Raw genomic sequence first — 25,129 nt, forward strand, 5'->3', positions numbered from 1 at the left:
TATCTTCTTTGTGAAGCAGTGTTTTGATTTTACTTTTGTGTCTGTGCCAGTGGTTTTTCTCCTGGCTTTTGCTCCTTTCCTTTATATCTTTTTTCCTTAACATTTTGGATTATCTTTACTTTTTAACTCTATGTGTAATAGGAAAGATTAGAAGCATTGATTATATCATTTTTCCTTCTTTACTGCTGAACATTATCCATTTGCCTAGCTTTTATCTTTATTTCTTAGGAGTTATGAAATATTTTAAGTATTTTGTTCAATGTGTAGGAAATTTGAAGTAAAAGCAAGGACTCTATGTACTATATTCTCATTCTGTTGGGAAAATCCTGCTTGTTGACTCAGTCTTTCAAGATGTTTCCATCAACTGACAAGGACTTCTCACAGTGACAGAAGTGTAGTGATGATGATTATAACGCAGTTAATAAGTAGTTCTGGTGTGTAACCACTTTTGCATGTTTAGTTTACCAGAAAATTCTCTAGAGTGAAGTAGTATCCTATATTCTTAGTTTAAAATTTGGAAAACCTTTGCATGCTTTCAAAGTAGATTTTGAGATAATAGTGCTAATGAAAATGTAGAATATATAAAAGCCTGATGTGAAATTCTAGAAAGATTAGCATGTCTTCATTTCTTAACTTCTAAAAAAGGAAAAATCAAAACTTAAACTTTATTTTTAAAACTTTCTGAATTGTATAATTCATTAAACTTCAGATTATAGTATATTTCTTATTACTGTAAAATTCTAGTCACAAATACAGACCAAATTCCCTTAATATATGGATTTCCAGTGGAGATTTATTTGGTTTTTTCAACCAAATTCTTCAATTTTTATATTGCTGTTAAGTAATAAAATATTTTAGAAGATGTATGTCCAGTTTGTAATGTGTTTCCTCAGATAATCTGGTTGTACTAAATCATTAGAGGAGTGATCCATTGTATAGGTTCTTCTCTCTTTGTTATCAATTTGTTATATTGGATCAAGTGAGGCTAGAAAAGGTAGAATTCTCTACCTTTTAAACTTAAAATGATGAAGTGGTTCTTGTAATGAGACTAGGTAGGCTGCTTTGTATAAGTTTCAGTTCTTCATATAATGATACCACTTAAAGATCCTTTAACATTTGGGAAAACTGTATTTATGACATATGAATAATATATTACTAGTGATTTTAAATAACACATACTGCTTTTGGTTGTTGTATTGTATAGAATACTCTTAATACAGTTGTGTAAGTATCAAAAATAAAAATATTCAGTTATAGGTCATTCGAGAGATGCAAATTAAAACAACGCTGAGATTCCATCTCACTCCAGAAAGAATGGCTGCTATGAAGAAATCAACCAATAACAAATGCTGGCGGGGCTGTGAGGGGAAAGGAATCCTGCTCCACTGCAGGTGTAGTGTTGACTGCTGCAACCACTGTGGAAATCAGTATGCAGATTCCTCAAAAAACTAAAACTAGAGGCTCCATTTGACCTAGCTATACCCCTTCTTGTTATCTTCTCAAAGGAATTAAAAGAATCATACCACAGCAATATATGCCCACCAATGTTTATAGCAGCACAGTTTGTAATAGCTCAATCTTGGAAACAGCCCAAATGCCCATCAACTGATGAATGGATAAAGATGTGGTTTTTTTATATAGTGGAATACTACTCTGCCTTAAAGAAGGACGAGCTTCAGACACTTGTAGCTAAATAGGTGGACCTTGAGACCATACTCTTAAGTGAAATAAATCAGACACACAAAAACTGCATTGTTTCTCTGGTATGAGAAACTGAATGTAGAAATAAGGACTGATATGTATAATGGATGTTGGGAAACGGGAAGAAAGTGTTCAGATGGGAAGGGAAATGAGGGAAGGAGAAAGGAAGGAAGGGACAAGAAAAAAGTGAAAATAGAAGGAAAAGATGGAGACAGAGCTTCTGTACATGGGGAGGGGAGGGGAGGGGAAGGGCCTTGGGGGAATGGGATAAAATAAAAAAATAAAATTAAAATTAAAAAGTTGTACATATAAAAAAATTTCAAACAAGCAAAAAAACCCATTCAGTATATTATCAAATGGAATTAAACAACATTGCACAACCCAGTAAATTCATCATTGCAACTTGCTTTAAAAATATTATTTTACTCTTTTAAAATAACATCTGGTTGTCTTTGAGTATTCTTTTTTCCTATCATTATTTGTATATAGTTTGACGTCCTTTAGAGTTACCAACTTAAAAAATAGTAGCTGTCTTTCTTTTTTTTTTTTTTAGTTGCTGTATTTCTGAAGTATAGTCACTATAATGTAAATAGTCTCATATAAGCAGAAAAACTTAAAAGAAAAACAAAAGACACATGGTTCACCCAGGGCTATAGGGTCCATGGTAGAGTTGTAACTAAAGCTCAACTTTGTTTGCTAATCTTGTCATCTAATCCATACTGATTAATATTCTTGTAAATGGATAACTTTGGTCCATTAACCTAAATATAATTTATGAATAAACTCATATTTTCCCATTTTATAAGTCTGTTGGTACTTTCTTCATTGTGATAAAAAGATGATGGTACTGTAACTAATTCTTAACCCACGCTCTTTTTTCCCCTTTAGAAAAATTGGAAGCTCAACCACCTACCCCAGGACAGCTGAGATATGGTAATGGCTGTATAATTGTTAAAGATTTGTGGATCTGTATTTAAGATTTGTAATAACTGTATCATTCACTGATAGCACAGAAAAATCAGTAAATCAGGTCTTTCCAGATAAGAGTAGAAGTTAAGATGAGTTATTTTATTTATTATGCAGAAGCACTTTATAAACTTAGTTTAAGATATCACAATATTATGGGATATCTACTAGTTAAAAAATATCTAATATTGTTTAAATATCTTTACCACCTAGAAAGAAAGAGAATTAAGCATATTATAGAAATGTTCATAATTCCAAGAAAAAATTTCATTGTGTATTTACTTCCCGGGAAAAAGGATGTGTTTGAATTTAAGTCAGATAAGTGCAGAACTAGGGTTTCCAGGCTCCCGGCAGGGCAGAGCTGTGTCCTCATGTGGAGATGCTTCCTGCTAGCTATTCATTAACAGTGGGAAGTACAGTGCACCTAGGCCACAGAAAGGAAGGCCCCGGCATTCTTTCTTTCTGATAGGAATAAATATTACCAGACTGACTAGTAAAACCAGTTTAGGGTCTTAGTATAAAGATAATGAAGAAGAGAATCATGTAGTGCGTTTGAATAGGTTGTAAATTGAAGCTAGATACTAAGTATGATTTGCTGTTAACTGCTGAATTATATAATAGGGTTTTCCAAGGGAAATTGAAAAAAATCACAAATTAGAAGATCATTATATAACAGATTTATACAATTAGAAAAACTAATAGCTGGTTCTTTTTTCTCTCACAGTAGAATATAATTTATATTAGAAGTTACTAACATTCCTCAAATACCAAAATAATTTAAAAATTCTTTAAGACTTCTCTTCCCAAGTAATTTTTCCTCGTTCTCCCTAGATACATAAAATGTGTATTGATCGTACTGTATAGTGCTATTACCATTTTATGTAGGTTATAATGAAATTCACCATTTATGAGGCTATATTATCATACCTAAAATCCTTTAAGGACTGGGAACCAAGTCTTATTTATCTTTGTATCTCAGGTTCCCAGTGGAACATCCAATACATATATTTTTTTAAAATCATGCTTTTTCCCTTTGGGTTAAAAATAAATTTTTGTTTATAATATTCATTTATTTAGGTAAGCATAAAAATATATTTATAGTTTAATGTGACTATTGTAGCAAAGTGTCTCAGTTTTACTGACCAGCTTTTTACCAGAATAGCAATTAGTATAATCTTAATTTAATGTTCTTACCACCTAAATTTTAAGATATTTGTAACTGGCCAATTTTAGAGATGCTGTCAAGTTAACTCTGACAGGCTAAGTAATCCCAGCTGGTTTCATCAGTATTTTGCCTTTTTATGTTTCAAAGATCACTGGGAAGCTGATTTCTGGGTATACTTAGGTAGCTTTCTCTGCAGTGCACACATTTAGTGCATTTTAAAAAAGGTTATTATACTCTTGACCTATTTATGCTATATTTTTGGAAATTGGGATTGTGTCTGTGTTTTAGAAGCTACTTGTAAAATTGTGAATGTTTTTATCAGGTAATTATCTAGATTTGGGCAAAAAGTAAAAGAATTTTAAGGCTAAATAGTCTTTGAAAAATCCCATTTCATTAATGTGCTATTTGATTTTTATCATATTAATAGGTTTTAATAATCCTCATAATTAAATATTTTGTTCTTGATTTTGGATATTTTTACTTCATAACAAGAAATCCAAAATGACCTGTTATATACCTATTATGTACTATCTCATGTAATATTGTATAACTGATAATTTTATGTATAATAGTACTGTATTTATTATTTGTCATTGATCTTAGTCTTTGATAGTGGTTGGGGTAGAAGTGGGTTTTTTTTACCACTTATCAGCTTTCATTGATTGGTTGTCAAAGTCACTATAGTGATGTCAAACTTTAATAACTTTTAAGTAATATCTTAATTATACTTTTCTGTGGACTTAACTCCATTAAAAGAAAAGAAAAAAAAAAACCTCCAAAATCACTTAACGCATGTAACCAGCTGGCATAAGGGACTATTTTTTTCGATATAGTATAAAACTCAAGAGTTTTAATGTTTATCTAATAAAAGTCCTCAGTTAATTTGATACTGACTGTACTTTGGCAATTTGTACAAAAGTGTAACACAATTATTTTTACATGTTATACTTTGTTTTCTCAATACAACTTTTATCACATAATGAAACTTATAGGAGTATCAGGATCTATTGAAAAGGAAATTCTAAAGATTATCAGTCAGTTTAGGAGACTTTAATCTTATGATCTGTTTTTGTCATTCTAAAGTTATGAAAATTTTAAAATATGTTTTTCTTTTCTTGATGTTTTTCAGTATTCTTCCACAATGCAATACCTTTCGTAGGGTTTGGCTTTTTGGATAATGCAATTATGATTGTTGCAGTAAGTTCTTTTTCTCACCACTTCTGTTTTGAATTAATAAAGAAATTAATGTGGTCTGCATTTTCTAATTTACATATCATAGTTATAAAACTTTAACATAACGGACAAACCTATTTTTACTGTTTCATATTAATGAGGCTAGCTCAATTTAAAAGCATCATATATTTATCATTAAGACCTTTGGCAGAGCATTTAGGTAAAATATGTAGGACTTATATTATTCTGTTCTACGTTGGCAATTTTGTTAAAGAAAAAAGCATGTAAATTTTTCTGATGTTGTGTTTATAGTGGTTATCCTACGTGTACATGTTTGATTAGTTCTATATTGATTTTCCAATCTAAAAATGTTTTAGTAGGTGTCTCATACACAACCTAGCCTTTAGTCTAACCCTTTAATCCAAAACTGTCTTAAATTTCAATTTAGAACATTGAATATATTTCCATTCTGCATTTTGTTGTGTTGCGAAGAAAAGTCCCCCTTTGCTATGGTCATTTTAATGTAAAAGCACTCCCTAAAAATGTGCCATAATCACAAGGATGACTGATTTATCTTTCTTACTATTAATTATGCCTTTTGCTATTCGATACCAATGCATGGTCTATATTCCTAACAGAAGTAAATTGTGATTAAAATGCAAGTCTTCTAAAACTGCCTAGTTCTTTACCCTCTTTTTAAAAAAAAATTTCACTTGATTGTAGTTCAGTTAAGAAGGCAGTTATCTGCTTTCAGTGTATATTTTTTGAGTCCTTTATGCAAAGTCATCCTTCTCAGATACTAGTAGTAAATGCATCCAAACTCCGTTACCTATGTCCTGGTAGGACAAAGGAGTATCCATTTTATGAGTTCTCAATTTAAACTCATTGGAAAACATCAGAGTTCTCTGAGTTACAACTGAGAGCATGACGTTGACTCTAACTTTGAAAAGCATTCCATTACCTGTTACTTATACTGTAGACTGTATTGTAGGAGCTTGCTCAGAAAGTAGCTGGGCCTGGTGGGGCATGCCTGTAGTCACAGTACTTGGGAGGCTGAGGCAGAAGGATTGTTCCTAGTTGGAGCTTGAACTAGAGAGACTGTGTCTCAGAAAAACCAACACAACAAAACAACAACGCAACAAATCCCCAAAACCAGTTATTGAATGTGAGGAAAATACTCAAGCAATATAGGATTTCTCTTTGGTATTTTGGAGTTTTTGTACTGCAAATGGACATAAATAGAAGATTTGGTTTCAAAATTGGGATTTAAAAAAAGTAATTTACATTATATTATGTAGATGATAAAAGAATGTCTAAAATCCATTCACTCAAGAAGTGTGTGTCTGCTGTGTAGCCTAGCCTTATGTGCAGATGGACGAGTCATCTGTGCCATTCACCTGGCAGAGGAAGCTTGTGGGATTCACACAGCAGGCCGAACCTGCTGCAGTTACAGGAGAGGTGAATTCTTGAGTGATCTGGGAAGACCAGATTTTTAAAGGCTGAAGCGCGTTAAATGAGTGCCCCCCAAAAAATGTAATTCCAGAGTGGTAGTTTTTTTGGCTGATGATGACGTTTTTGTAATGTACATATTAAAAGTAAAATTGGTCAACTTGTACATCTGTGAATGTAGAAACTTACTCAAGTACAGTGGTGCCTCGGTTCTGTCAGGTAAAAGGGCCGAAGACCAAGACCAGACCAGGCCACAACAAGCCTTTATTAGGGGAATAGATCTTCCGGGCTGTCTCTGAACAAAGGAGAGACAAAAGCAATATGGCTGGGGCAGGGAGAGTCCTTTATAGAGACTGGGGTGGGGCTTGTAGGGGCTGAGGCGGGGTTGAGTGAGGTAGTGACTAGGGGAATGGAGGAGCCGGTGATGTCACTGGGTGGTAGGAGGTGAGCGAGTATTAGGTTACTCTCTAGGTGGGAACAGGGGCATGCTGGGAAGAAGGGTTTGTTCTTTGGTGGGAGCAACCATCTTGGCATGATGTCACACAGGGGAGGGGGCAAGGCACCGTAGGAAGAGGGCAGCTACTATACATAATAGCTGCTGAGGTGGTGGGAGACCTATCAGGTTCATGAACTTAATTTGTTTTACAATTTTGGAATAGATGGCCATGTTAGTGTTTGTATGGGAAAGATGGCCCCAGTCCTGTTTGTCACCCATTGCAGAGTTTGCAAACAAAAACAAAATTTTGCCAAACGCTTCTATGTGTGAACCAGATTGTTTGCAAACAAGAGCATTCATGAACTGAGGTACCACTGTATTGAGAACCATGCTGCCTTTCTTGGAGCTATTAAATTGGAGTCAGCTCGATTATTTAGTTAATGTAATCCAATCTAATTGAAATGAAAACTCCATTATGATGAATTTATAAGCTGTAGGTAGGACCTCATCTGTTCATGAATAGATTCTCTGATTTAAAATGTCTTTAGGGCAGACATTTCTTTCATTTTTACATGATTTCACTCAGTTTCACATGATTTCACTTAGATTCTCTTTACTGACCCATACTACCACCTTAATAGCCATTACATTTTTCACTTCAGTATGGCAGACTTTAGGTTCCCAAGTGCTGGAACATTATCTTTTAACTAGAAAAGGGAAACTGGTAGTTTTTTAGACTCTGAAAGACCATCACAGTGTAGTCATATTTAAAATAAATATCTAAAGTCATCATTGTCTTTGAATACAGCTACTAAACCAAACCCAATTAAACACTCATATTGAGAGTCAAATTATTTATCTTGTTGCTCAGGCCTATGCTTTATTATTAGTCCACCAGCCTGAGGTGGTCGACTCCCAATAATAGTAACTTGTTATTCTGTTTACATTGAAATACAGTTTCAAGGATTTATCACTGGTCTTTACTGAAATAAATATTTTCAACCCTGATGTCAGTGCCTGATTGGAGTGACTAGGGTATGGTGGCAATGTCGTCCCGTAACAATTACAGACTAGGTCGCAGACAGTGACGTTTTTTGGTGAGAAGTTGTAACAGAATGAAGAAACTAACACATAAATAATATAATTGTAGAGTCTATACAAAATGAAATAAGTGATCATTGTTATCCAAAGAATTTTTTTTACCTCTTTATTTTTAAAAAAACTGATTACCTCCTCACCTTGTAGAACAGCTACTATTTTAAGGTAGTGAGCTACTTGATTCTTCTGTCCTCCTCTGCCATAGATGTTTGTTGCCCTCCTCCTCTCTGTTAGAGGTACTTTCCTGACCACTGCCCTAGGTGTCGTGGTGAGAACCAAGTCCTGTGTAACTGCTTATAAGGAATCAGACCCTTGTTGTTGGCTGCTATTAATACTGAGCCTTGGGTTTCATAGTTTATTACCTTCTTATATTATTAGATTGCTTTCTGTAACTTACACTGGGTTTTGGGGTTACTTTTTTGATTTTTAAGAATTCTGCTACAGATTAAGGAGATTCATTGTATTAAGGTGATAAGCCAGGAATACCCTTAAGGCAACTGGTATTAGATTGATAGTTTCTACTTTACCTGTTAGCATATAATTTTATGTGAGTGGGACAGAATGAAGAAGAGGGAGTCTCATGCCCTCAAACCATTTTTGCCCTTGTTAGGCTCTTCGGGTTCTTAGGAGGACCTTCGCCCCGCTTAAGTGTAGCCAGGTGATTAAGCACACTTTTTAAATACGCATTTTGCAAAGAGGTTCTTCTTGGTCATTGCCAGGGATTCACTTAGTCAGAGGCAGCATATGTCTTTGTTGTGCATTGTAGCTAGGCAGGACCTTTCTTCCCTAATGGTGCTCCAGGTTTGTTTTTTCATTCATGTATAAAGATATACATCTTCATTCTTTTTCACTGTGCTGGTTTTTTCCTTCTCTTTTTCTCTGTTTTTTCCAGAATGTTTTTCTTTGGGTGCCTTCAGAAAACTTGTAACTTTTACGTGCCTGGGAAACTTGTGCATCAAGTTATTTCATCCATATTCAACAATAACTATATCTTAAAGGGTGGAACCAAAAGTCCTACAAGCAAGAGAATTAAGGGAAACTTACCTTCTTTTCAGTTGGCAAATAGTGGATAAGTAATGCAATATACCACCATAATGGAATATTCTTTTTTTCTCCCTCCACATCATGAAAATTTGAAAATTTTCAAGTATCAGTTTCCAAGAGATCTGAAAATTAAATTCATCTGTGGCAGCCCTGGTAAAGGATTAGAACTGAATTAGCACAATCCCAGCTCCTGGGATTGCTTCCTCATTGGATGTAACAGGGTGTGAGGATTGTTTAATCTTCAATTCTTCCTTCTCTTCTTTTCAGAGGAACAATGATATAAATTTAGAGTCTTAAACTTTTCAGTAAATAAATTCAGTGGAAATACAATGGGGCCTCATTTTTACTGTAGACCTGTTACACTAAATGCTGTTACTACTTATGAATGAATTATATAGTTTCATCACTTAATGGTTAAAGATCTAAATGTCATGAGGATAATTTTACAAACCCTGGATTCTCTGGAAACTAGCTTAGAGTTTTAATCTTTGGTAAATAACAATAGGATAGCTGTATCATCTAGAATTTAAGATTATCTGAGTCAATCTTTTATTCAAAGAGCATTAAAACATCTTTCTCTGTGGTAGAAAAAAAAAGAAATTCTGGGATTTTAGTGATGAATTGTATTTCTGTGTGTTTTGCAATTTTCTATTTTTATAAAGCTTTAATTTCAATGAATAAAATGTTACTGATGTTATTTCTGCACGAGTATATAGTTTTAATGATTAAGTGAATTACCTCACTATGTGTGCATTTGTCTGCATACTTTATGGCTGTAATTTTGCTGTACTGACGTATTGTTATAACTTTTTTATATGTTTTTGTTAACTCTGTTATTTTTATAATCACTTTGGCTTTACTTTTTAAGAATTCTTTTTCCTAATCATTTTTCAGGGAACCCAGATTGAGTTGTCTATTGGAATTATTTTGGGAATTTCAACGATGGCAGGTATTTAATTATAGCAATTGTTATCATTCCATTGTCTCTATAAAACATTTTGGTGGGTTAGATTTAGAAGAGGATAATTTATTAGAGTGGCTTTATTTATTGAGATTTCTATTTATCTCCTTAGTCATAATCTTCTGATTCTTAGTTTTGTATATGTAGCACTTTTTTATTTTCTGAGAAATTTTAGGTAGTACATGTTAGCTAATAGGTAACAACACTCTTATGTTGTCTATGTTAAGACAGGTTTGTTTGGTTTTTTTGGTATCAGGGATTGAACTCAGGACCTTGCGCATACAAAGCAGGCTGCGGAACCACTGAGCTAAATCCCCAGCCCAAGACAAGTTTTTGCAGTAATTCACTGTTACCTCCAACCTCTTTTACCCTTTGTCTCATTAAATTATTTATTTTATAAATAGAAACATTTTAAAATATAAGATTGAAATTCTGTCTCTAGTCTTCATTTCATGATGATGAGATTTTGAAATGGTTGTTTTATTATAACAAACTATGAGAACAAAGTAAGTTAGTGCAAGAAGCATTTTTTTCCTTGATTCTTGACTTTAGAGTTGTATATATGATTTTCTTTAATGTCCAACAATCCAAATTCCCTGAACTAAAATCTATATAAAATATATGACTATAAAATATTTTAAAAATGTTTTAGTGTTGAAACCAAAATGGAAAGTGGCTGATAGTACAGGGAAAAAAACTCTGTTACTTAATGGAAGTAGAATATTGTGATTTCAGACTTGTGCTCTGGTTTTTTTTTTTTTTTTAATACTTGTGCTCTGTTTTGAACTCTTGAGATTCAGAGCTATCCAGTGTGTTGTTTTAGGTATACTTGTTGGAATCGGATAAATGTAAGGATGCTTCCAGACCAGTGGATTACATAGTGATGCATTATGGTTTTTCTGACTTTTCTGTAACAATTCACTTGTCCATTTTTAAATTTTTAGCTGCTGCTTTGGGAAATCTTGTGTCAGATTTAGCTGGACTTGGGTAGGTTTATTCATTTATTCATTTGTACATTTGGGTAGTTACCTATCATTTGTTTTCTCAGATTTCCTTTAATTGAGAAGCATAAAAGGGACAACTTATTTTGTGCTAACTTTTAAAATTTAACATTCAGAGACTATAGTGCTAAATATTTGGTTGATGTGCCTCAAATGTAGATGCTTTGGTTACACCCCAGTCGTACAGAATTAGTCTTTCTGGGCATAGAATTTTCGCATTATGGTATATATAGAAATTTACTCTAAAACTACTGTAACATAAACAAAATAGAATTATATTTAGTGAAGATGTATTTCACATACATTTCTATGGATAAATCAGTATTAAAAGCAAGAATCTCCATCATTTTCCCACTGTTTTCTCTTCCACAAAGCCCAAAGATAGGAGATAATTGAGAATAAATTTGAGAATACTGATTGGACATGTTTATTAGAGAGTGAGACTTGTAAAGGAATTGATGGCCAAAGCACACTGATGTGCACACACATACACAAATATGTAGTTTTATATATATATATGTATATGTATAATTGTAATAATAATAATATTATTGGAGATTAAACCCAAGGGCTTGTGCATGCTAAACATGTGCTCAACAACTCAGCCATAGCTCCAGCACCTGACACACAGATTTGTTTGGTCATATTCTCTCTTTATTTCATGTGTTAGAAATGATGAAGCAAACTGAGGATGGCTAGTTATAAAAGGCCAGCTTTCTTTCTTCCAAGTAGCAGATGGCCTGGGCTGCTTTCTGAGTTTGAGGAAGGCTGAGGACTTGGCATTAGTAATTATGATAAACACATCTCTTTTGGTCTGCTTTGACTTAGTGTCTTCCTTCCTTGGCTAATTTTAGTGGTGTGATTTGGATTTGGTATCAATAGAAATCAAATTAGCACCATCATCTTATCTAGGCAAAGAGCTTTATCAATGATTTAACCCTTAATATTAGACATATGCACTGTAGCAGAGGTTGCAAACCCATGGCACATGTGCCATAGTGGGCTGTTTGTATCCTGAAAACTCTAAAATGTTCACCATCACAATAGTAGAACTTTGGGCCAAAGCTACTGTTAAAAGCAGTTTGCTTGTTTTAGGGTCATGATTAGAATTTCATATTCCTGGAATTCATGATATCCCTCTTAATTATTCAATTTCCCAATTTCCACCTTTAAAGTTAATGATAATATAGTGACTATATAGCTTTCTGATATATTTAATAAAACTAAATCTAATAGATTTTAAAGTGATTTAGTTTGAAATTGCACCATAAAACAATTATTTTTGACTAAAGATGAAGAATTTACTAGGAGTCTTTATACTTAAGAATTTCTCCTCTATCCTATTTTTGCTATCACTGAGTAATAAATATCACATTCTTAGGTTTTCAGATGCACAGTTTTGTTTTTTGGGTTTTTTGGGGTTTTTTGGTACCAGGGATCGAACTCAGGACCTTGTACTTGCGAGGCAGGTGGTGGCACCACTGAGCTAAAGTCCCAGCCCTAGATACACAGTTTTTAAAAACTTAACTGATACCAGGATCCATCTTATGCTTGAATGGTACATATAGTTAAATTTGCAGACTTCTTTCTTAAAGTTCATAAAGTAAGATTGTATATAGTAAGTGATAGCAGCTTAGAATTGATAAAATACTTGAGGTTGGCCCAAAAATTCTAGGCTGCTGTTCTTTGTATACCAGTCTGATACATTTTAAAAACTTTTGCTTTCTGATAATATTTATTAATTTATATCATGCTACTTTGGTTTGAGTTTGGAATAAGTACAGAAATTGTAATTATTTGTAAAATTTTTTTTGTATACCTTGAATTGGTTTTTTAAAGATAATGATAGCAGTTGCTGTAAGTCAGTTGACCTGTATTAAATACATTAATATGAAAATATTTTAAAACTGTTATAATTATACACAATAAAAATAAATGTTGTAAGAAATGTTTACGGCATTTCTGCAGTGCCAGGTGCAGAAGTAAAATTATCTTGCTTCTTTGTGTAGGAATTACTTTTTTACTACGTGAGGACATTTTTACATTTCTTTAAAAACCTATTGTTTGTCCTCTTGTTTTTTTTTAAGACTTGCAGGCTATGTTGAAGCTTTGGCTTCCAGGTTAGGCTTATCAATTCCTGATCTTACACCAAAGCAAGTTGACATGTGGCAGACACGTGTTAGTACGCATTTGGTAAGTAATTTATATGGTTAATGATAATGAATTTGGTCAACAGAGTATGTGGCCCGTGAGAACTTTGAGACTAATTTTTTTTTTTTTTGGTGCTGGTGGAGGTGTGGGAGGTTGAACTTAGGGCCACGCGAGGCAAGCACTCTGCCTCTAGAGAGCTGCATCCTCAGGCCCTTGAGATTAAAGTTGATATGTGTGAAGTTGTTAAAATTATCCAGGTCTTTGCAATTTTCAGTAAAACAATAATTTGTTTACCAGCTCCTTATTTATTATGGTGACTACTTTTTTATCTTTATTTTTTATTAGTACGTTTGCCGTACATAATGACCGCATTCATTATGGGGAATTTGTACCTGCACATACATCTTAATTCTTTGTTTCCCATTCCCTTCCCCTCCCTTCACCCCTTCTTCCCCTCCCCATTGATAGAAGCTCTGTTTCTATTTTTTTCTCCCATTCTCTCTTTAAAAAAATCCCTTTTCCCTTCCTTCACTTTCCTCTACCTCCCTCCCTTGTATTTGAACAAGTTCTTCCTGCTTTCCCATATCTATCTTCCATTTTGCCCCTTATTTATACTTTCGGTTTAAACACAAGAGAAACAGTGTGATATTTAAACTTGTATGTCTGATGTATTTCACTTAAAATTACAGTCTCAAGATATATACATTTACCTAAAAAGGTGGGAATGTAAATTGGTACAACTACTATGGAAAGCAGTATAGAGATTCCTCAAAAAACTAAAACTAGAGATTCCATTTGACCCAGCTATACCTCTTCTAGGTATTTTCCTGAAAGAGCTAAAAGCATCATGCCACAGTGATACATGCATTCTCATGTTTATAGCAGCATAATTTACAATAGCTGAATCTTGGAAATAGCACTTATGCCCATCAACAGGTGAATGAATAAAGAAAATGTGATATTTATACACAGTGGAATGCTACTCTTCCATAATGAAGGATAAACTTGAGACATTTTTAGTTAAATGAGTACATCTTGAGACCATAATCAAGACACACAAGTTTACCTTTTTAAATTTTTAAATTTTATTTTATTAGTATATGTTTGCAGTTCATGCAGTTTATAATTGTCTTGGGGAGTGATTACATGTACAACTACAGCTCGTTTCTTTTTTCTTTTAATCTTCTTCCCCTTCCCTCCCTCTCCCTCCCTCCGCCTCTAGTTTCCCTATCCCATTTCTCATTGTTGTTGATACAATTGATCTTACCTTGTGTTAAGGCATATACTGTTTACATTAACTGAGGTTATTAGGTTCCTGTACTTGGCACGTCTTTATTCTTAGTTCTCTTTTTCTGCCTCCTCACCCCTCACGCTTTTCCTCTTGGACCACTTGCCCATTGCAAGAGATCCTTCTCCTAGTTAGTGTGTACTTTCCTTCACTCAAATGAGAGATACCATATAGTATGTAAGTTTGTATAGACACACAAGTTTAAATATTTCGTCGTTTCCCTTGTGTGAGAAACGAGCTCCTTAATTTTTGTAAGTACACTTGAATTTTAAAAAAATCTTCATACAGTTCAGTTAATATTAATGAGTATCTCATAGCATAAATAATAAGCTATTGTCCTTGGAGAACTTAAGTTAACTTAACCAGATATGTAAACAAATTATCACTTAGTATGACATATGCAATAATAGAATTTTGCACAAGATTGAGCAGTAGTACTAGTAAGTGAATGCTTTGGGGAGAAATTTCTTTTGATGGGCAGATTTTGGTAATTATTAGATCTAAGCTGATTTTTGAATTATTGATGAAGCATTTACTAGATGAACAGGAGAGTTCTGAGTATACAGACTTGCATGAAAAGGGAATGACTAAAAAAAAGGGGGTGTACTCAGAGAAGTACAAGTAGTTACGTATTTCAAGGATATAGTATGTAGGAGTTGTGAGTAGAAACAGTAGTAGAAAACAGCATTGGAAAAGTAAGCATGAATCAGGTAGATAAGGCATTATGTGTTCTCCTAAGGAGCTCAGACCTCATACATTGATGATGGTGAACTAGGGAAGAGTTTTAAATAGGAAGGAAACTGGATGGATCATGATGCTCCCAATTAAGTCAAGAAGTAAAGGAAGAATTAAGTTTGTAAGGGAAGATATAGTGGTCACTTTGAATTTGAGATCCTAGCAGGGCTTGCAAGTGGTGACACCCTGTAGGCTTGGATTAATGGCCAAGTGTTAGCAGGGTGTGAATTAGAGATGACGGGTATCATTCATCATTCGTTCAGCAAATATTTATTGTTTACCTACTATGTGTAAGGTACAGTTCTTACAGTTCTGAATATGTATGTTACCAAAGGGTCTTTTTTCCCCCAGGTTAATCTTATAGTAAGCAGGGGAAGAGAAGACAATAAAAAGATGTGATAAAATATTTAGTATATTAGAAATTGATAATTATCATGAGGGGAAAATGGCTGAACAGCATAAAAGAGATTGAAGTGCTAAGAGGAGGCAAATTGCCGTATTAAATAGAAGGGACACTGTAAGCCTCACTGATAAGATAGAGGAGAGTAAAACCATAGGAGATGGTGAGACTATAGGGTAATGGTTCTCAGTATGGTACTGAACCAGCAGGACTGACTGTAGGAACTTGTTAGAAACGCAAACTGTTGGGCTGGGGTTTTAGCTCAGTGGTTCCACCGCCTGCTTCACAAGCACAAGGACCTGAGTTCCATCCCCGACACCAAAAGAAAAAAAAAAAAGAAAGAAATGCAAACTGTCAGTCTCCATCTTAGGCCCAGCTATTGCTGTAGAACAATGCACAGCATGTACTAGCACATGTCGCACAGTTTTCTGTGGGTCAGGAGACCAGGCATTGTGCTGCCAGTCACCGTGTTGCCAGGACTTGGTTCTTGTCTGGAGCTTGAACTGGGGGTCGATCCACCTCCAAGCCAGCTCAGGTTGTTCACAAAATTACAAGGTGACCAAAATATACCACAAATATTTAAGTAAAAATTTACTACAGTAAAAGACATACTGCCATTAACCCCTCAGAAAACTCCCCTCGTTTCCAGCACACTTATCCCAATGTCTTTGCCACTTTCTGGAGCAGTTCTGGAAGTCCTCTTCTATGAGTGTCTTTACACGTATGATCAAAAATGTGGGGAATGCTGCTGCTGCTGAGTGCCATCCAGCAGAAAGACAGGCATGTTAAAGCTCCACAGTGCCTCAGCAGTCTAGCCCCAGGTCTGGCAGTATGCAAGTTCTGGCTCTTCCCCAAAGTCAAAATGATCATGAAAGGTGCAGGCTTTGAATCAATTCAGGACACTGAGGAGTCACAACAGTGCTACTAAAGACACTCAAGAAAGAGGACTTTCAGAAATGCTTCAGAAAGTAGCGGCAGTGATCAGAGAAGTGTGTTCCAAGAGAAGGGAGTATTTTCAGTGACATCAATGACAGTGTGTCTTACTATAATAGATTTAAAAATTAAACATTTACCATATTTTTCTTTTAAAAAAAATAATAAATTTTACTTTTATTTCCATTTATTGTGTTTTTTTTTTATAATGCCCTGTAATTTTCTTATGGCTGTTAAGGTCCAAAATTCTGGCCAGATGTTGCCCCATCCATTGACTGGAACATGTCATCATCTCCTAGAGACCACCCCCCCCAACCCCCATCTGGAAGTTATTACAGTTTCTTTCCATGTGGCCCTCTCCATAGGCCCTTCAGGACAAGGTTCCTTCTTCAGAGCCAGTAAGGGAAAGGAAATGAGTCACTGGCAAGATGGAGTCTTACAACCTAATGTAATGTAATCACAGGAGTAACATGTCACCTTTCCTTTTGGTTAGAAGTATGTTAGAGTGTCTTGCCTGTGTTCCATGGGAGGAGTTTATGCAAAGGCCTGAATAGCAGAAGGAACAGGTCCTGGTGGCCACTTTAAAGTCTGTCTGCTATAGCTTTACAGAATCAGAAATCTATAGGTAGGATCTGTGTTTAACAAGCCCTCAAGGTAATTCTGCTGTACTCTAGAATTTCCTACTACTGAGAAAATGTGCAGAATAAAAGTACCTGTAAACTCATGGTCTTTGGAGGTTTGCAGGGAAAAAGTTTCAAGAAGCAATAAGGGGCAATCAGTTTCTATTGCTATAAAGACATCAAGTAAGGTTTCTGAGATTTGCTGTATATGGTCAGTCCTCAGTATCTGCTTTTTCTGCATATGTGAATTCAGCCAACTATAGATGGAAAATATTTGAAAATATTGTGTCATTATTGAACCTGTATGAACTTTCCCTTGTCATTATTCTCTAAACAATGCAGTTTAACAACTAAATAGGACTTGCATTGTATTAAGAACTGTAAGTAATTGAGAGATGGTTTAAAGTATACAGAAGGAGATATATAGGTTCTGTCCAGAGAACCGTATGTTCCTTACGAGGCTTGAGCACCTGTAGATTTTGCATCCTCAGGGGTTCCTAGAACTCATTGATACCATGGGACCTCTCATTGGGGATCATTTCCATGTGATTTCCATGGACTGATGGGAGAGGAAAAAGCAATGGGAGTGGATTGGAATGTTAATAGGAGATGAGGGAAAAGATAATATATAAGATTCATGTATTTAAATTAAGTTGAACTGAATTTTAGTGAAGGTATTAAAATGAATTTGTTGGAAGTACTATAAATAGAATTTGTATATGAAAAATATCCGTATATAGAAATACATATGTAGGTTAAGATTGAATTAAATTTATCATTTGTCACTTTAAATGCAGTATTTAAAGTAAGGACAAATATTTTTAAACAGAACAATTTGGACTTTTACACTTTGTATTATAGAAGTATGAAGGTCACCACTAAACTTGGGAAGTATGCAGCTTCCATCTAAAAGTAGAGTGTGTAGAAATCAAACGAGAACCTAATTGCTTGTTATAAATTTTACTTTATAAAAGACAATAAGTCTTTTAAGAAAGTAGAATGTTAAATAAATACCATGTTCATTTCAGGCTGTTATGTTCTATTTGTCCCTGTGCTCTAATGTGTAGATAAATGGAAGTGATACTAGGTATCAGATGTCAGCCAAAGTTATTAGGGGAAAAAGATATTCTAACATTCTAGCAGTTTATCTTACCGTTTTCATGTTATAGTTGAGATCAGGAAAAATTTGTTTTCCTGGAACTCTCCTATTCTCACATAATTGATGATTCTGTTTTCTTTCTATAAGTAGGTTTGTTTAACTTATTTTTATGGCAAAAGTACCTCAGTTTTCTAAACTAGTATGTCTGTATTTATTGTGTACTTTGATAAAGTTCCCACCAACATATTGAAGCAGTAATTCTGTTCCTGGTTGTTGACTCTGCTTATTTAGGTTAGGATTAAATCTGCTTTGTAACAGCATTTTGGTTACACACAGTCTAACATATTTGAGGTTAGTGATCAGCCATTTATTCATGACATAAGCTATCTCTGGAAATTACTCATAATAGAAAGTACAAAAATACATATGCAGATTCTAGTTAATATAGGTTGTATTTTAAAACCTCATTTGTAATTTGGTTGTTTGAACTTGGGAAATATTTTCTGATAAAACAATATTTCAGGTAGACTAAAGTTGTTACGTTAGTTGCAGGGTAGGGTCTAGAGTTTCATAAAACCTAATAATAATAAAATAACAATTTTTACAATGGATAAACAGTGTTTCAGGCCCTGGATTGGGGAATCAGAAGGTAATTACTTCTTTCTTCCTTTTCTGCCCTTGCGACTTAATGTCTCTATGAGATAGCTGGGTTAGGACTCACTGACTAGCATTCCTAAAGTGAGGGGGGAGGAAAGCCTTGGTTGGTATGGACGATAGTAGAGGTTTTCCAACAGAATGGATGGAAGTGGAAACGGAGTCTGTTAGCAATGGTTATTTCACGTATACAAGGAAGTCAGAAGTCAAATACAATATGGTCCTTATGAATATATAAATGCAAATGTTGAAGTCAAAGTAAGAATCTAGGATTAACTTTGTCAGCCTTTGGAATGAAAAATTGTCTGCCTTTTAAAGCTCTGGAGAAGTGATACCTTTTAACATTTGACATTACGAAAATGACAGATTTGACTATTTATATCAAGCACAGTCATGCTACTGCTACCACCATTACCACCATCACCACCAACAAAAACTTCAAGATGATATAGTTGAAAAAATATTGTAGAAGCTGTTATCAAAACATTAATGTACTGATTGCATTGTATTAGAAAGACTATAGGATCTGCTAGCTAAATAGCAATGTACAGAATACACGTTATTTAAAATATAGATTATGGAAGTGTCATAGCATCTGTAATGCTTGACAAGGAGTCATTTTGTCCTCTGTGTATCTAAATGGAAGCTCCTGGAAGAGAGAGACTGCTTTTGATTAGTCCCTGTCTCCCTGACTTAGCCAGTACAGTTTGGCACATAGTAGATTCTCAGTGTTTGTATGAAGAAATGAAACTTAGCTGGAAAAACTTGTAATTATTATAAGGATAAACGTTTTAAACATCATTTATAGAAGTAGAAATTTAAGGTTTTTCATGATGTAGGTGAGGTTGCAGGAAAATTGATGTGTATTTATACATATATTGAAATTGGCACATGTATACATGCGGTTTTGCCAAGAGGACAGCATGACACTAGTCTATAACGATGCACAAATATTAATATCTGTTTTTAAAATAAATCATTGAATAAGTATACACAGAAGTTTCATTGTTATATCACAGTGGTGAAAAGGCAGGAGTATATTTTCATGGTAAAGAGAACTTTAAGTAAATTATAGGCCCATTCATTCAGAGGAGTTTTTAAGACTTTCTATTAAATTTATGTAGCAGCATGGAAAGGAGTTTATTATAACATGTCGCTGTAGGGAGTGGAGTGAGGCAACAAAAACAAAGCTGTGTTGACATAATGATTATATATATATATAATTAGGTATATGTGGGAATGAATATTGAAAAGGAATACATACAAGGCATAGCAAATCCAAATATATTTGGAGTAGTTGGTGAGGGTTTTTTCCTGCCTGCCTTTCTTCTGACATTCAAATATATGTACAATTTTTTTAAAGTGCTTTTTCTTTGACTTTCTTTGATGTTATTTTTATGACAGTTTTTTTCCTGTTGCTTTGAAGTTTAAGTTGATTTGTTCTAGAATATTTTTGTACTTTATTTTTTATATTTAGTTACTTTAATCAGCAAATTCAGCCATGGTTTAATTTTATACTACATGCAATTGTTTATTATCATAGATACTTAAGCAATGTGTTCTTTTCTGTTTCTTTAGGGCAAAGCTGTTGGAGTGACTATTGGTTGCATTCTAGGAATGTTCCCTTTGATGTTCTTTGGAGGAGGTGAAGAAGATGAAAAACTGGAAGAGAAAAATTAGTCCTCTTAGAATACCTATAAAAAGATGTAAACTAATGTACCTCCGTTATTAAACATGCTGTCACAACATTTAAGAATTAAGACAGAAACCTTGTATAGATATGGGATCAAATAATTCAGCATGTATTATGGAAAACACTAACTTACTGTGGCTTGGTCTTCTTAGGACATCTTTTTTAAAAAAACTATTTAGTATTGTTTTGTGTAAACTGTTGAAATGCTTTTTCATCGATGGCAGTCCACATTTTATCTTTTCCTTCTCTTTCTTTATACAGCAAAATACTATTTAAATTTCGGTCGTTGATGTACTGTACTGACTTGGGGTTTGCTTGTTGTTACTTAACATGTGTACATGCATGAAACCATTTGTGTTGTTATTCCCTGATAGCTACAATTCAAACTTAAGATTTTCCCAAATTTCTTTTTTTTTTTTGGTACCGGGGATTGAACTTGGGTCCTTGCGCTTGTGCAGCAGGAGGCAAAACCACTGAGCTAAATCCCCGGCCCTTTCCCAAATTTCTTAAGGTTAATATCAGAGATTTTTTTACTCTCTTTTCGGCAGCATCAATTTTGTACTGTTTCACAGTAAACATTTACAATCATGTAATTTCAGTAATTTTCTTATCTCTCATCTGTTCAAAACAAATTCAGATGTTAAGTATATATTACTCATTTTGATTTTCTGACCATACTGTTGTAAGAGCCAGAGGTTAACCAGAAAGACCAATTACATAGTCTCCTTCTTATATACAACCACATATGTATGCTAACAAGTGTACTTATTTCCAGTTGATTTTTTATCTTTAATTTCCCCCAAACGAATAATGACATGGTGGATTTTGACTCCTGAAAGATAGAAAATGGTTATTTAATAGTCTTTTAAAATAAAGATTATAGAATTAGGGGGATCTAAGGAATTGGACATAATACTTGCAATCTAAGAGGCTAAACTTTTTTTAAACTTTTTTTTGGGTACCGGGGATCGAACTTGGGACCTTGCGCTCACGAGGCAGGTGCCAGAACCACTGAGCTAAATCCCCGGCCCATTTTTTTTTAAACTTTTTTTTTAAACTTTTTTTAGAGAGGTAGAATTGGAAACTGTCAAGAAGGCTTATGGTATAGGTAGTAAAGTTGAAGTGGTGTTTGGAAGGTAAATGAGATACAAATTATCTTCCATCTGAATAGAATGAATCTGAATACTCCACACTTATCTAATGTTTAATGAATTTCATTTCTGGATAATTTCTTTTGAAGTGAAAATTAAATATCTTGTATTTTGCTTTTCTGCTATAAAATTTAGTCAAAAGTTACTTGAGAACTATTTTCTCCCATTTTTGGCCTTTTTCTTTTGTGCAAGTGCTTAAGGCATATGCTTGGTTAAAGTTGCTCATTTCCAGTCTGTGTATGTAATCATATATGACTCATAGATTTTAAATCTTTTAAGTTTTTTAGCATTTTATCTATACACATGCTAAAAAATTACTTCTGTTTTTAACAGAGTAGACATATCATGGAAAAGAGAAATTAAAAGTTACTATTTTGGTTATTGAAATTGTGTTGCTAAGTAGATGCATGAGAAGACAAACTTGTAGGGTTACTATCTTTACAGGAGTATTACTTTGAAGTTTCATTTACACATAGTTACTTTGAGCTCTTCAGAGGAGATTTTTCTTTCATGAGAACATATGTCATAAATTCTCTGCATTTCAGAATGATTTAATGATATCCATTAGTCATGACTTTTGAGGGAAAAGGAAAATACTCTATAAAATAAAAATATAAAATTCTTATTATACACATATTATAATAGTGTGACATTCTCATTTGATTAAGATTACCTAACTGAAGGTCTTAAAATTGTGTTTTATGTCTTCCCTATATCACATACAAACATCAAAAATATATATTTTATACTTCAGATTATCAGTCTATCAAATTATCAATTATTGATCCTATTAGGATTAGAGTGCTTAATTTTTTTGGTAAATGTATAAATGCTTTTGTTCTCAACTTTCTGTTTAAAAAAAATTTTTTTTTAATTTTGGTGCTTAAGTCCCATATCCAGAAACTTGGCCTATAAGTTTAGAAAGAACTTTTGTTTTTTATTTTTATTCTTAAAAATAATCCAGTTCTACTATTAATGGAATTTATATTATTTACAGAATAGTTATCAGAATCTGTCAGTTTAATTGAAAATCTGCAGAATTATTTAAGTTGCCGAAATATGGACTATAGAACCTTCATACTGAAAGATACTTTATTTTACAGTCACAATAAAAAAATTTGAATCATAGAGAATTAATTTTCAAAAGAAGCCCTTCTGTCATTAACTTGGAGGTGGACATTTTTCAGGATCTTGTCCTGCTCTAATATGGTGCTCTGCACAAGTGATTTCTGAAGAATGGTTCTTTTTCAGCAAATGATCTGTAGCCATTGTTTCATGTTACTTACACAAAAAATCTTATTTCAGACTGAAACTGGAACTCCTTGTTTCTCATATTTGCAATTCCTACCACTTTAATACTGTTTGAAATTCGTGTTGTCCTAAATGTATTACCGTTTATTGACTTGATGCATGTAAACTGGGTGCATTTTGTTGCTGCTGTATGTTAAATGGTGACCAATGTTTTTACAAAAGAATTGAACAAAAAATATCTTTTAAGAAATTTGGAATGTGGTTTTGATTTTAACATTCGATTTTTAAACTAATCTGAGGGCCTTGCTTATTCTGTTCCCAAAGGAAGTTAGGTTTAATAAAGACAGACTTGTTACCAGGTGGTAGCAGTGTCATTGAGACAGTGCATGGAACTGTTAGCTGCTTTCCTGAAATCCACACTTGGCGTAGAGACTTGAGGGAAGAATGATCTCACCAAAAACAGCAAACATGGCTGTAGGGAGACTGGGTATTTATAGCAGAGGTGTCCAGGCCACTCACATAATATGTCTCATTTACTTTTTCTTGTTTCTCTAAAAGGTAAACTCTGAAGGAAAGGAAAGGTTCTTTTTAATCCAAAAGATTGCATAAATTTTGAAGTTAACGTACCTAATTTTACAATTATATTTTCTTGCCATCTTCAAACAGTATATTAGATGAGACTGAGCCTTTTCCTTGAGGCCAGGTGTCTTCACGGACTGGTGCAAGCTGTGATGCAGAACCTTGGAAATCTGGTTTTTACAATTTTTCATTTTCTTCCTTTTTTGCTGTTCTTGTTTATGGGAACATTTTATTTCTTCCATCTGCTTCTTTCTCAGTTGTATGGACTTAGTAGATAAACAGTCTCAGCATGAATTATTTGGGAGATACTAGGAAGTAAGCTATGGAACCTAAGTGAGATGAGTGTAGCAGTAGTGATGGTGTTTGTTCAGGTGTGTAAACACTTTGCTATATACTGTAGTATTTCACACGCATTGCCACATTTAATAACACTGTTGGTGCTGTTATCATCTCTGTTTCATAGTGGTAAACTGAGGTGTGAAGAGGCAATTTTGCCCATGTTGTCACTAATAAGTGATCTGGAATCCAGCTTTGTCCATGTGTACGGCCTGTGTTCGTCACTACTATCCAGCAGGGACATCAGTTGCAAGGACCTTGTAAGGTCCGTTCTCTTTAGTTTGCTTTATTCCTTCAGATTCCCTTAGATGAATTATTTTCTCATCTATGGGCCAGGGGAATTGTGCTTATAGCCTCAAGGTTCATTAGCAAATTCTGTGATGTGGAATGTGTATCATGTGCTAGGCACTAATATCCCATCTTCACGGGGGAAGAAAACACAGAAAAGCAAGTCTGTACTTAATTTTTCTGTTTTAATGTTGGATAGTAAGTTCAGAGACGATAAATGAAACAGGTAAGGTGGGTAAGAAGTAGGAGTGGTCATAGATGGGGCTGTTCAGTAGATCTGAAGAAGCAAGAGCATGAACAGTGCAGATACCAAAGATGAGAAGCGTCACTGCCTTCTAAGGAACTGATATTTAGAAAATCTTAGACCCATGGACTGTCTCACTTTGGGATGCCTTGTGTATGTTTTCTTATTTTATGTTGCTAATGTTGTCTGGTGAAGCCTAAAAACTACTGTTTCAATGTCAAGATTAACACTCTGTGGCTCTGTACTGATAGCAGTAGAAGGAAGTGGTCCAGAAGCCTGGAAAGGTGATCTTGGAATCTGGTGGATTCATCAGAAAATAATGTAGGGTATGTTGTGTGCTCACAGTGAAATCTTACTAACATTGCTTGTTTTTACCAAAACAATAAATGCTATTGGTATATGAATTACAAGTAACTGAAATAGTTTTTTCTTCTCTGACATTTAGAAATGGAGTACTAGTTAAAGCAGGGACATGTAACATTTGAGTTGTGAAGGTTCAGGACTTTTCAGGTATACACTGATCTTAAAAACAGTCTTACTGACAGTTATATGAAATACATGATGTTTTGTGTGGTGTTCAAAGGAAATTTTATGACATCCAATATGTGAGTGCCTTTGACATGTTTACATAAATTTATGAAGTTTGAGCAAACTTTTTATTGATATGAAAATTTAAAAATTAGGTTAGGAATCTTATAGATTACATCACTTCC

The 25,129-nt window shown here is 34.1% G+C and overlaps 1 protein-coding gene across 4 annotated transcripts in view; it reads left to right on the forward strand.

The window, feature by feature from the left end:
- Tmem65 (transmembrane protein 65) overlaps positions 1–24,830 on the forward strand; it is a 65,482-nt gene extending 40,652 nt beyond the window's left edge. For 3 of the 4 annotated variants that reach the window (XM_087188151.1, XM_087188150.1, XM_004837988.4), the window contains 6 exons: positions 2,590–2,634; positions 4,962–5,029; positions 9,927–9,981; positions 10,938–10,980; positions 13,082–13,187; positions 20,453–24,830. In XM_087188151.1, coding sequence (XP_087044277.1) covers positions 2,590–2,634; positions 4,962–5,029; positions 9,927–9,981; positions 10,938–10,980; positions 13,082–13,187; positions 20,453–20,554 — 419 coding nt within the window. In that variant the 3' untranslated portion in view covers positions 20,555–24,830. The remainder of the gene's footprint in view (positions 1–2,589; positions 2,635–4,961; positions 5,030–9,926; positions 9,982–10,937; positions 10,981–13,081; positions 13,188–20,452) is intronic. The other variant, XM_087188154.1, reaches the window with a different exon arrangement.
- Positions 24,831–25,129: the final 299 nt, after the last annotated feature.

The sequence above is a fragment of the Heterocephalus glaber genome, unplaced genomic scaffold (assembly GCF_053883595.1).
Source record: "Heterocephalus glaber isolate CG9 unplaced genomic scaffold, H.glaber_assembly_v1.0 deba00000281, whole genome shotgun sequence".
NCBI lineage: Eukaryota > Metazoa > Chordata > Mammalia > Rodentia > Bathyergidae > Heterocephalus > Heterocephalus glaber.